General features: G+C 45.6%; 1 protein-coding gene across 6 annotated transcripts in view; it reads left to right on the top strand.

The window, feature by feature from the left end:
- Positions 1–880: 880 nt before the first annotated feature.
- Ly86 (lymphocyte antigen 86) overlaps positions 881–14,155 on the top strand; it is a 59,637-nt gene continuing 46,362 nt past the window's right edge. The window contains exon 1 of one of the 6 annotated variants that reach the window (XM_075969883.1): positions 881–1,150. In XM_075969883.1, the coding sequence (XP_075825998.1) occupies positions 940–1,150 (211 nt within the window). In that variant the 5' untranslated portion in view covers positions 881–939. The remainder of the gene's footprint in view (positions 1,151–14,155) is intronic. The other 5 variants (XM_075969886.1, XM_075969888.1, XM_075969887.1 and 2 more) reach the window with 5 other exon arrangements.

Genomic DNA, 14,155 nt, shown 5'->3' with positions numbered 1-14,155 from the left:
TGGATAATGTACTGCTGACTCCTAACCTCAAAGCCAGAGCCAAAGCCAGAGGGGAGCCATTACAGGGAGGGCAAAAGCCTCATTCCAGATCCCAAATGCTATATACACAACCCTCCAATTGCCAAATGTGCCTGCTGGCTTCATCCAGCTCTGTCTTCCCTGTCGGAGCCTGTGTGGGTCCAACAGAGATTCCCTAACTCGGCTGGAACGGAGTCACAAGGAATAAAACTGACACAGCTTACACGATCATCTTGAAAAGGCCAGATCTCTCTTCCAAGATCTCTCATTTATTCTCCAAACAGCTTATATATCCTCACATGAATAAAGCGGGAACACATTAGGGAACTCCTAGGCAACCAGGTGCATGGGCTCTGGTCACATCTGCATCTAGCAGTCAGATAGGCCATGAATTAGCATCTCTATAAGACATCCTCCAAATTACAAAGGAAGGAAGCACCAAACATCCTGACCAGTTTCAGTCAACACCTCTCTTCAGGAGATCTACATTTCTAACAAAAGAAGCTAGGAGCAGCACATCCTGGGTATTGTTAAGGTAGAGACAGTTTGTCTGCAGAGCTACGTGATCAGCTCAGACCCGGCTAATGGCCTTTGTGCCATATCGAAATATGGGCCTACACTTCCCTCAGGAGCCTTCAAGGATGCACGCTGATGGAAAACACCTGGTGGCCTGAGTTTATAGCTCTACTGGGGAACTGGGACCCTAAGGAGGGCTCTTCTGAGCAGTCATGGTACACCTCTTCCTGCAAAAGCAGGAAGTCAGCTTTCAACCTAACCCACACACACCTACTATTTCAAATGAGAAAAGACCTTCTGGAACAGTATTCAAATGCCCCTCTTTTCTCTCTGCCTTTGGCCTCTCACCTTCAATTCCCCAGAGCCTAGTATTTGAGAAGTGAAACTGAACATACCACCCTTTTCATGAGGGGGGGAGAAAGAACCTTGGAGGCCTTTTCATTGGGTTTATTTAGCATTGGTCACACACAACCCTTAACCATGAACAGTGTTGCGGCTGCGCTCCTTGTGTGGGCTCTGACCTCTCCCAGCAGCGGTGGCCATGGCAGAGGGGATGCTTGGCCCACACACCGGGCCTGCAGCAGTGGGGGCTTGGAAGTATTCTACCAGAGTTGCGGTAAGGTCTTGTGAAATGTTTGTTTGGGTTTATGGGGAAATTAAGGCCTTGTGGTGTGGACAGCATGCGTACGAAGTAGGTATGGGTGAGGGACAAGGTGCTCAGCAGCCCAGGGCTCTGTCCAGCTGCAGTGAGTCTTTAAGGGCCATGGGCAGCTCTTGGGAGCTGTGAGGAGGGAAGGAAGAGGAAGAGCAGGACAGCCTGCTGAAAATAACTAAGACACACACACACACACACACTCAGAGAGAGAGAGAGAGAGAGAGAGAGAGAGAGAGAGAGAGAGAGAGATTAACAGTCTAGATGTGTAGATGTGTATCCTGGGCCAAGCGCTCAGCCCCGACAAGAACAAATGATCAGCGATCTTCCAACAAGCACCTGCACCTGGGCTGACTTTCCAGGGTACCCATGGTGTCCAGGGACACAAACTGAGTAAGCATCAAGTCATTTTTTTCAAAAGATCTCTGTTCCTCAGCTGCCACCTCCGGAGCACTTGTGATGTGTGCTGCACCACCCATGAAAGCAGCAAGCACTTTGGAAGTAGCATCCAGTGTCAGGATTTCCCTGAGAATCAAGCCAGCAAGGGGGGGGGGGAGGTGCTGTGGTTTGACCGTGTCCTGAAGCATGTATTTGAAACTTGGTCCTCAGTGCCGCTGTTTAGAGAGGTGGCACACAGTGAGAAGGATTCCGCTGAGAGGACTCTTGCTGTTGGCACCACGAGCCAGAAGTCAGGAGCGGGTTAGTTATGAAGTCTGTGGTGCCTCCCCTTGCCTTTTTCCTTCTGTGATATCATGACACAGTGGGGAGAAATGGGCCTTAGGATCCATTTTCAATGGTGAGTAGAAGAGCTGGTTTGTAGAAAGGTGGGCTTTAGGAAACCTATGGGGAAATGTGGCCTGAGCTGAAGAGTGTTGGGAGGAGACACTGAGCCCCAGTGTTGATCCCACCGTAAGCTGGGAGTAATGAAAGAAACTCTCGGGCAAATAGCTGATCCTGACCTCTGCCACCCAAGGATCTGGCCTGGGAGACACAGAGGGCCAGTCTGGTTTCTGGGGTAGGCTGTTGGACTCGTTTGTTCCTTTAAACATGAACACTGAAGTACATTCTAAAAACTAAAACTAAGAAAAGAAGAATGACTGGTTGGATGGGGAGAGAGTTTACCTTGTTATGCTTGCTGTCTTCGGGATAAATGGGAGCCTAGACTGCTGGTGACAAGTTCATTTAAGGTGTGGATTGACGCCAAGATCTGAGACACATGGACTAGTTGGGATTTGATTCTCCAGGTCATTCAGTCTCATGTGATTGGCCAGTCTGTATCCCAGACGCCCCCTCAGACTGCAGCCAAGCCTCCTGTGTCTTTTCACTCACTGAAGAAGAGGCAGGAACATTAGGCCTGCTGGGGGGAAAATGGGGACATGAGGGCTGCCTCACTGTCTGGGATGGAGCATCTATCTGGAGGTGGACCTTCTCAGCAGAGTAATTAAATCTCAGGATAAACCCTGGGCACTTGAAACAAAGGAAAGGAAACATGTGGAGTTTTCATTCAGGAATAGTGGGTGCATCAGCCAATAGAAACCAAAGGATAAATGCTTTTTTGGACGGGATGTCTCAGAGGCAGGGGTCAGGTTCCAGGGGACATGTGATTGGAAGAGAGTAAGTTTTGGATCATCTAACATAAATTTAAACTTGAAGAATGATAAAGGTAGCTGGACAAAACCTTTGAAGGGTCTGCCTGTGTGTGTCAAGGACGATGCCTAGTACTTCATTCGCATGATCTTTGCTTTATGAGTATAAACATGGGGCCAGAGTTGATAGCTAACTTTGCAAAGGCTCTCCAGCTAATACTGTACAAAGTATGCTCCTGGGTGACAGAGAAGACAAAACCTCGAGTAAATATTTGTGGAATTAAAGCACATCAATCACTGGCCTCTCTAAATCCAAAAGCCGTGCTCTTAATTAACCCTGGTGTGCAGAATTCTGTTGCTGTGTAGAATCGCATAGAGGAACATGGAGGAGGGTTCACAGAGAGAACTGCGTGTATAAAGGCAAAAGAAGCCATGGCATGACCAGGCGGAGTTCAGGGAGCTGAGACAATGATGAGCCCCAGACAGGGGAGCTGTCTGTCTTTGGCTTTGAGGAGCACCTACTTTGGAAAGATCCCTTGCCTTGAGTGGTTACTAGGGATGTGGTATTGCCGTGGAGCCTGTTTGTGGCTGAAAATAGGGTTTGGAGCTGGGAGTCATGACAGTTCAGGAAGAAAACCATGACCATGTGAAAACCACTCAACGGGCTCAGCAGAAAGGCAAGTTGAGCCCTAGGAGCTCCTGCAGGGGTGGCCCTGACTCTGTCTTCTGAAAGGACACTTTTAAGGGTTGACTGTCTGTACACTCCCAGATGCAGAGAGTCTCCCACTCCGCTTCTGGGTTTGTAGGGCAGCAGCCTCACTCAAAGGCTGCCTGGAATTACACTCTGGCCAGCAAGGTTTTGAGGCAGTGTTAGCACCTCAGGGGCTTCTGGGAGCCAACTGTGAGGCCGGAAACGTAGTTGCTGTGATATTCTAGGGTCATGTTTCATTTGTCTCTATTTGTTGCAGTTGTAATTTTAGTTCCAAGAGGAGAGAACTTAAGATAGAAATTGTTTTCTGAATCATTAAAAACAAAATCCTTCAAGAGAAAGAGGGACCATCAGAAATGGTTTTTGAATGTTTGGTACAAACTAAGAAGCTAGATGTGGTGGTTCGTGCCTCAAATCCTAACACTTGGGAGGTAGAGGCTAGAGGATGTGGACGTTCCAGGTCATCCTTGACTTCGTAGTGACTTTGAGGTCAGTATGGGCATACATAATAATACAATACAATAATAATAATAAGTAATTAAAAATAAAAATATCTAAACAGGAAGCAAGCACATTTTTCTGAAAAGCAGAAGTCCTAACTTGCTCAAGTAAGAGAACTGCAAAAAAAGAAAAAGGAAGAAGAAGCCAATGATGTTTAATCTAAATGCAAGACTATGCGGGAATCTTCCTACATTAATTCATAAAATAATATTTTAAAAAGCCTAGTTATGTGGTACCAATACCTACTAGTATATTTACTCATATGCAGCCTTCATTAACACAAACAATATGTGGCAAAGCTCTCCACTTCCTTCTTATGAGATGTTTGTATGAGGGTGACCTCCCAAACACGAGATTCCTAACAGCGATGGCCATGTCTCTGACCATATACCATAGTAGCATTCACAGGATCCAAAGATGAGGACATAAATATTTTCAGTGACCATTTTCAGCCTACTTCGAGAGACATAATATTTTACCTCATACAGCCTTGGGTGGATTCAGTGAGAAGGACTACAGGAAAAGTTAGTTCTTTGCATATACTACATGTTGAATGAATCTTTGCTGTTGGTAACTTTATATGGTATGATACAGCCAATAGAACAGTGGCTCTCAGCCTTCCTAATGCAGTGACCCTTTAGTACAGTTCCTCATGGTGTGGTGACCCCAACAATAAAATTATTTCACTGCTACTTCACAACTATTATTTTGCTACTGTTATGAATCATAATGTAAATATCCGATATGCAGGATATCTGATATGTGACCCTGAGAGGGGTTGCTACCCACAGGTTGAGAATCACTGCAACAGAAACATCTCTGACTATAGGCTTAATTAAAGGCAAATGAAACCAGGAAGTGACATTTCAGAAATTTACCAGTTTTCAAGAAGTTCGACAACTTTGCCGGATTCTGAGGTATAAACCACGAAACTTTCCCCCAAATAGCTAGCTTTCTGGATGGCATGTCTAAGCAGTGCCACTGTCCCTTGGTGTAGATGAAGGCCTGGAACCAGGACACACTGCCAAGAGTCATTGTAGAACCTTCTTCCCTGGATGCAGTATTCAGAGGGGCCGGCTCATTTCAAAAGTTCGGTTGTCATAGAAATAAATGAGCCATTCACACCCCCAGGAAATCCTCCGTAACTATTGTTGAGGTGGCTGCTGTGGAGTTTGCTAGAAAGTTTTTCATAGGGGTCAGATTGCAGGGGTCTCGGTGATGCTACCTGGCAAAGCTTGAGAATAGACTCCAATCTTGCTGCTTCACATGCTTTTCAAGGACTTATTTAACAAGGAGGCAGAGGCGATGAGAGGCTCTGTGTCCCGGGCCTGAATAGCTCCATGCTCCCTTTCGTTCTCTCTAATACCCACAGACAGCTTGGCCATGGAAAATGTCCTTGGAAATAGTCTGCATCAGGGGACTGCCAGCTGAGGCCTGCAGGCCAAATCTCACACTTGGCCTGTGAGCTAGGAGTTGCTTCTTCATTTTTAAATGATTGAAGAATTCAAAATAAGGATAATGCTTCTGGTACTATGAAAAACACCTGACATGATCAGCCTCATAAAGGAAAGTTTATCTTGGCTCCTCGGGTTGAGGTTTCGGTCTGTAACTGTTTGTGCTTGTTGCTTTGGGCTTTGGTGAGATGTTCTTCATATCAGGACTGAAGAAAACAGACCACCGCACATGCGGGAAGTGATAGGGTGAAAGAACAGACCAGATTTCTCAGTTCCCTCTGAGGGCCACCCACGGCCGCCCACGGACTTCCACTGACAGTCTTCCTGGGGAGACGAACAAACAACCACGGAAAGGGAACTAATGACAGACTAGAGTAACCATGCCACCAAAGTCCAGTTTAGAGTCTCAATGAGTGTGTTGGGATTACTCATAGGCGTGTGGGTGAGGGGTGGCTTACAGGAGCCGGGATCACTCAAATGTGGTTTTCACCGAAAGCCCATACCAACGCAAGTGAGACTCACAAAAGCTGGTACCCTGGATCTGCCTGCACCACTTGGAGGCAATCTGGTAGGTCAGAGGCTCATCTCCTCAGGGATCCTTACTGCTTACATGACCCTGGGGGTTGGGGGTATCTTGTACATCTGGTAAATTTCAGAAACTTTCTGAGATTTTTTGAGTTGCTTCTCCCTGAGTCTTAAGGAGCTTCCCTTTAGATCTTTTCTGAGTCCTGATGAGCTTCCTTCCACAACTGAGCCAATTATAAGAGATTGCTGTACAAATTCCTACCAAGCTCCACCTCTTAAATGTTCTACCACCTACCACTAACTCCACATTAGTGAACAAACCGTTGGCACATAGGACATCGGGAGACATTTAAGATCCACACTAAAGCACCGTGATACATGAAGACTGCATGAAAATTAAATGTCTGCCCATAAGTAAAGTTTTACCGGCACGCAGCTTCATTCATTCTTACATGTGTTGTTGATGGTTATTCGTATGCCATAACAGCAATGCTGATTGGTGTGACCTTGACCATGTGTAGCACACAACCTTAGATACTAACCATCTTTATAGACATGGTTGACCAAAGATGGGAAAGAATCTCTCAAAATTGCCACTAGATCAGATCATCAAGTTCTGGAACTTATAGGTGGAGAATGGCTGTATAAACAAAGGAACCTTAAAACTACCGTGTTAGTAAGACATCAGTAGGCTCCCTCTCAGGGAACCGTCATTGTTATAATCTCCCTCTTAAGTTCCAGCTTTTATGAGTCTAACCCATGTTGGTGTGGGCTTTTGGTGATGTAGCTGGGTTAAGTGTGTTCTTTTAAAACTAATAGTCACTTAGAATGGTAACCCTCATATGAAAATCCTAGAGGGAGGCTGGATGCGGCTCTCCATTGCCAGGTGTAGAAACTGAACCACATATATAGTGAGTAAACAAGATACTATGACTGAGCTTAACACAAACCTAAGAGTTCCAACTCACCCTCTCCTGGCATTCTAATAGGCAAACAGCTAGGAGGAAGAAGAGGAGGAGGGAAATATCTTCTGACTAGAAACAGTTTTCCCTCTATCCCCACCCTCTGGGAATTTTTGCCAGCATGAATGGTGTGTTTACCAGTCAGGACCCTCCTGGGCAGTTGGCATGGTTACATCACAAAGAAGCCTGTTGCCCCCCCCCCCATAAACAAGGTTTCCCCGTGGAGTAGTCAGTGAAAAAAGGAGGGTGCTCTATCATGGGCAGTAGGTCGTGAATGATCCCATGGGACCCAGCCATCTCCTGAGAGTTTCCAGGGTCTCCGGTTAGTACTACATCTGGTTCTCAAGCTTCAGATTCTCAGTCAACATCTACCCTCCTGTCCTCCAGGTCAGTGGTTCTCAACCCTCTTAACGCTGCAACCCGTTAATACGATTTCTCATATTGTAGCCACCCCAACCAGGAAATTATTCTGTTGCTACTTCATAACAGTAATTTTGCTACCGTTAAGAATCATAATGTAAATATCTGATATGCAGGATATTTGATATGTGACCCCTGTGTAAGGGGGTCACAGCCCACAGGGTGAGAACCACCACTTGGAGAAAACCAGCCTCATTCACATCTGTCTACATAGCTTTTATAAGTTGTTGAAATTTGCTTTGGGGTAGCAATTTACCTGACCTCCAAAATGTCCCTTAATTATGAAAATCTAAATCCAATCACGCGCATGCACCTGCATAATCCATCAAGGTAGTCAAACAGGACGATTAATCAGCTTTAAGAATGCAGAACAACGCTGGCAAAATCCCCCACTGAACAGAGGGCAAACTACGAATGACCTACCCCAGAATTCAATGAACAAGGCATAGGGATAAAATGTTCATCAGAAAGTTTTAAGGTGCCCTGGGAGGCAGAGAATAAGGGAAAGGGGGCTGCTTTCCCTAGAACCTGATAATTCTGAATTAAACCAATTAAAACCAATACCAAAGAAACAATGAAAATATCAAACACCTGAAAGAATCACAGGCTGTGTAATCATTCAGCAATGCTTTCCAACCCTGCACAGAAAGTCATCTCTTAGCTTATATTGAGAGATGGAGAGAGAGAGAGAGAGAGAGAGAGAGAGAGAGAGAGAGAGAGAGAGAGAGAGAGAGAGAGAGAGAGAGAGAGAAAATGAATCCCTGGTGATAAGTTTGAGCATGCAGGATGCAGACTGGACAGAACACTACCTAGAACAGGGAGCTGACTTTTCTATCAAAATTTTTAACGCAGGAAGTTGACTTAGAAAATACAAGAGGCTTAGTAATGAGATGAGATGCAGCTGCTTTTTTTGAGAGCTAGTCAGGACAGATGCTGGAAGGGAAGCAATCCCTATAGATAGTTCCTGGGAGCTCACCACTGGGACCCTGGAGTGGAGTGGTTTCATTTCATGGAAACCACTTAGAAGCCAAGCCTGCAGGGCGGTACAAATTCTCCTGAGCACATTAAAAAGGAGATACTAAGTCACTCAGCGAACAGAGGGGAAGAAAGCCAAGTCTGCGGTTCTAAAGAGGCCTCTTCAGCGGGCAGGAAATGAGTGTTCTAAAGGCTAGCCACTGTCCTTTCCAGCCGTATGAAGTACCCAGAGACGCCTGGCTCTGTTCGTGTTTGGGAAGGAAACTCTTGGGAGAGGCTGAGATGGGAAAGGCCGTGGTGTTCACAGTCAGCAATTCCATCCCCTGGCACCACAGGCAGCACAAGGGCCTGGGCATGGTTTCCGTTCAGGCCTGGGGCAGGTGTGCAGGGCAGGGGACACCAGGGTCTGAGAAAACAGCCTTCAATGAAAACCCCTTTGCGAGCTCCATCTGCACAGTGATGAAGGAACACGCAACTGTCAGAGGTTATCTGGACTCTATAGACAGTGGCGTCTGGGAGATCCAGCAACGGGTGCCCCCTTAAGGACCAAGCAACAAGGCAGGGCTCTGTTTGGGAAGAGAAAGATGGTCTGCTCCATGATTTCATACACTCTGGGTTGGTGCTATGCCTTCCATAGACTCCTCCTAAGGTCAGATTCTGGATCTATACCAGGTAGCTTGGTGCTAGGGGACTAAAATACCAAGCAGGTACCGGAAGTGTGCTGCAGCCAACCAGGAAGCAAGTGTCTGTACATTTGTATGACACTGATGAGTGAGCAATGCACAGAGAACAACATGCAAATTACCAGGTAGAACAAGTCCCTTGGCCTCTTAACCATGAGGATAAAGCGCCCAGAGATACCTTTGAATGATGGCCAAGAGTATTGTCTCCTTTCCCAATAGCTGAGTCCTTTCTTATCCAAAAGGCTTCTCTGCATGCTAGTGATAATTTAGTCCTTTCACTGTGTTTGAAAAATATCCCATTAAACATGTGAGCTTTACTTGCACAACTGCTAGGCTAACATTTTGTTCACTTAATGAGTTTTTACAGAGGTGCACATTATCCACAAATTTATCAATAGAATTTCCTCAAGTGTTTGGCAGGATACAACCTATTCTTCCTGATTGCTTTAGGACATTGAACAGCAGAAGAAGTGTGCAGCACTTTCACAAAATCATTTCAGTCCTATTTTCTGAAGCTTGTTTCAAAGCATGGGTTCTATGAGCCTAGTTTTTTCTTTCCATCTTTGTATTCACAACTATTCATTTTCTTCTCTTTCTTTTCTGTTTAAAATTTGATATGAAGGCTCACTAATGCTGCCCGGGGGTACCCATGATCTCTTGATCCTCCTGCCTCAGCTTCCTGAGTGACTGGTGTTGCGGATATAGACTACAGTATCAACATGGTTACTCTTATCTATAAGGCTTATACTTTCCTGCAGTCGTAGAGGTGTGTGCTTGAACATATGTGTATCTAGCATGTTCCAGCTCACGGAATACATGCTTTTGACTTACCAACTGGTTGATTCGGGGCTTGATGGCCAGTCACCAGGTCGAGTTCTCTTTAGCGCTTCCTTCCACTACCTGAAGACCCTTCCCACAAAGCTCCTTCCACTTGGCCACTTTCTCTTTAAAAAGCATGCTGAGGTTTGCTGGGTCATTGTTTTGTGATGCAGTACCCTGCCATTATCCTATGCCTAGAAGCTTCTGCCTACTCTGGACATCTCAACAACAACAAAATAAATAAATAAAAAATAAAAGACAGGAGGTCATTTAGAGGAGAGAACGGAGTTTCTCTGCATGATTAAGCCTCATCTTTATAAAACAGAGCTGACTTGTGATTAGCATTAAGCTGTCTTTCTACTTGTATATTCTGTGACTGCTGGTGACAGTCCAGCTTTCTGTTGACTTTGGGGAAGTGTGCACTGGGGAAAGAACCCAGAGCCTTGTGTGTGCCAGGCAAGCACTTTACCCTTAGCTCATCTTCTGGATGTTTAGATGGGACCACTTGCGCCGATCCAGCCTTCTATTTTTTTCCAAGGCTGTCTGGCTCATTCACAACTCTTTGTCCTCACTCCCACTCATGTACAAAGATAGAGAAAACTTCGTAGTTCTCCCTGGTCTGCCCATATGGGTAAAAGATATTCTGAATTCCAAATAACTGAGAACAGGGCTTCAAGGCACATGAAGCCCTTCGGATGTGACCCAGTTTCCCTCCCGTCTTTGTCGTCACACAGACATGTTTGCTAAGCAATTCCTAGAGACAAAACCATGAGAGGCGAGATCTCAGAGACATCAGAACAGCAGTGTCGTCTTTCATTGAGCACCAGCGACTTCTTATCTTCTTAATGCCATGGCCAGGATCAACAGAGGAGAAAACCCTGCACAGTTTTCCTGACTGGCGTTCTCTGTTTCTGACAGGCATCGCAGGCCGTGCTAGACCACCTGAAGCGCTGATATACAGGACACTGGTCTATTCCATCATCATGGCAGTGGGGAGGAAGAGAGGGAAGCATGCATGGGATGAGGGGCCTGAGCAGCTTTGGGGGATCAATTTAGTGTCTCCAGAGGCAAAGCTGTTGGTTTTGGCAGTCTGTCTGGGGCTGCTGGAGAAGCACTGAAGTGTGGGAAAGTCGTCACTTGATGACTAATTTCCCCCAAAGTCTGGCATTCTTCAGGGAGGGTCAGTCTTCTGCCAGGCTCTCTGGTAGTCAAACCAAGCAGTCTCTTAGGGACTAGAATAAGGCTGGGCTCTGTAGAGCCTTGGGGATTCCATCTAAACTTGCCCTCGTTGGAAAGAGGAACCTCTCAGCCAGAAGGCAGCATGTTTGAACTGTGCTCACCAAGCCAATCAATGGAAGAACCCAACAGGAGCCTCCTGAGCAAGCTCAGCTTCCTCTTCAAACAGAAAACCACCAAGAGAGCTTGCCCAGGTTCATATCGGAGATACCACACAAACCAAGACCAAAGCAAGGTCTCCAAAGAGCAAAATGTCCTCTTTTCTGGCAGCTCATCTTGTAAAACAACTTATCCAGGTCCCTTCCTGCATAAGACCCTAGAAAACATGAAGTTTTATAATTGCAAATGATCCGTGGACTCAGCTCTAGTTGAGAGCACTATAACCGTGGACTTTACATCAAATGGAATGTGTTATTTCCCCCTTTATCTGTGAAGGACACATTCTGAGATGCCCAAGTAGGTGGTTGAAGTCATAGAATTGTGACCTTTATGTATGCTTGACTTTTTCTACACATGTGTATCCATGACAAAGTTTAGTTTATAAATAGTCCTGGTAAACGTGACAATAGGCAACTAATAATAAAATAATTTTAATAGCATACTCCAATAAAATTGCCTGCAGTTCTACACTTGCACGTTAGGGCCATCACAAAGTAGGATGGCAATCATTTGAACACAAAACACTCTGACTCCATGACAACCAGTCAGATAGCTGAATAGCTATTAAGCGGCTGATGTGTGAGTCCCATATACAGGGTGGATATGCTGGACTCAGGTGCGACCAAGCCGGGTAGCACGAGAGTTCATTGTGCTGCTCAGAATAATGACAATTTAACAGTTCAGAAATGGCTCGTTTTTGGAATTTTCCGTTTTAATATTATTGGTTCATGACGGTGACAAATTGTGAAACAGAAAGCTACAGATGGCTAAGAGTTACTGTATTTTTCATCGAGCACCAGGAGGGAAAACGCTTGTTTAGAGTCAGGGCTGCCCCTTCTGTGACAGAAACCTCCTTGCGGGCCTCACAACTTAAAATAAACACACACTGTGTCAGAGGACATCTGTGAAAGTTATCACAGTGGCTTGGACCCCTGGAGCCTGAAAGTGTGACACCGGAGCCTGCATCTTCTGTTCTTCTCTCCATATATGGAAGAGCTAGCTCCTGACAACCAACCTCAGCCATCAGACAACGGCACCAATGCTTCTCCCACCACTGCCCCCTCCCCTGGGGTCATCAGCCTTCGGTCTGAATCACCAATGGAAGATGTTCGAAGAGGGAGACTAACTTCCAGCCAAACCCACACTGAGCCGTTTAAAATCCAAGCAGAGTAGAATAGGCAGGCAGGTCATTTTCCAGTGGCCACGGTGGCTTTTCCCACCTCACATGTGGATTAAATTTTGACTATTAAAGGGTCTCCGTGGATAAATAGGGTTCGTGTTTTTAGAACATGCCTCAAGAGAAGACTGACAGTCACTCCTGATGTATTTGATCCAGTGGCTGAACAGAACACAGCTGGCAGGCAAGGATCAAGGGTCCTACCAAAATTGTGAGTGAGATTTCAGAACCTGTAAGCTGAGGGAGCACGAGACACCTCTGTGTGTTATCTGATGGCAAGCTTTCAGGGGACTTCCTTCTTGGGGCAGTAAGCCATGGAGGATGGCCAGTGTACAAGGGAGAGCTAGGCAGCCATGGCTGCTCTCCTGCTAAGCCATAGGTCATCTACACTTCACCTCTGTCAAAGGAGGTGGAGCTAAAGGTTTGAAACCTAAGTGTCATCAGCTTGACAAAGTTAGGAATTAAACCATGAATTCTCTCTTTTCCTTATCTAGAGATAATGGATGTGCTACCCTTTTCAGATGAAGGGAGGTGGCAGTGAATTGCCAGTCAAACCACAGGTACATGGAGAATGATTCTACAGTACACTCTGTTGCTAAGCCAGGGTACTAGATAGGCTGGGGGTATTCCATGCATTTTCAACTTCTGATGAGTCTGTAAGGCTGTGGCCCTATTATAAAAAGGGGTTCACCTGTAACTAATGGGGAAGGCTAATTGTGATTTCCAATGTGAAATCTCAGGCACTCACCTCATCCCTAATGGGACTCTGATATGCGGCTCCAGATAAGAGCTATGTGTAGCTGCGAGGTTCGTGATGCCCTATTTCCTAATTTTTTTCAAAAGAAACCAAGACACAACCCACAGATACAATACCCTAAGTTACACAAATGGAAACCATCCTGGTTTTGAGCATAATGAGAAGCAATAAAATGCATCCAAAAGCCACTCACAAACAACACTGGGCGCCACCATTTGCAGACTCTAGTAGAGAGGGAAGGGTTCAGTGGTGCTGTGCCCTTCTGTACTACGCCCTCCCTTCAACTCGTCCACCTCTGAGGTCTGTTCAACATCTCCAAGAGCCTCTTGACCATCCCTCCATCCTTCATATCAAGCAGGCCTCCACATAAATCTTCAAGGGGTCTAAACATAAAATAGCTATGTATCCCTTGTCCAGTTAGCAAGAGTCTCACCAGCCTAACAGCCCAGTGTTCAAGTCTGTCTAGTTCTGTCCCACCCAGATACCTGGAATCACTAGTTAAATTTAGTACTAATTTTAGCACAAATCTATTAGAAAGCTTCTCGATGTTTACAAATGTCATTAAATATTTTTCTTTCCTTTTATTTTTAAAATTAATTTATTCTTGACAATTTTATATATGTATATAATGCACTCTGGTCACACTCAGCCACCTCCTCTTACCACTGCCAAAACACACTAACTCTCCCTCCTGCCTCTAAGTCCCCATATGCCATTTTCACAGCTTTTTGTTTTACTTCATAACTCACCAGGTTTAACCACAGACACTCTCGTAGGCACAGCTGTGAAGCTAACCACCGTAGCAGAAATAATCCACCAGTAGCTACCATTACTAAAGACAATGACTTCTTTTTCCAGTAGTCTATAACTGCTAATTGCTCCCCTGTGTGGGGCTCTGTCCCGAGTCCACCTACCAACTATGGCTGAATGTTTGAAGGCTCAGTATTGTGCAGACCTGGCGTAGGCAACTCCAGTTTGGAGTTCATAAACGGTCAGAATCTTCACA

The sequence above is a fragment of the Microtus pennsylvanicus genome, chromosome 4, assembly GCF_037038515.1.
Source record: "Microtus pennsylvanicus isolate mMicPen1 chromosome 4, mMicPen1.hap1, whole genome shotgun sequence".
Classification (NCBI taxonomy): domain Eukaryota; kingdom Metazoa; phylum Chordata; class Mammalia; order Rodentia; family Cricetidae; genus Microtus; species Microtus pennsylvanicus.
Note: the sequence above shows the minus strand (reverse complement) of the source record. Positions and strands in the feature narration are given on the sequence as shown.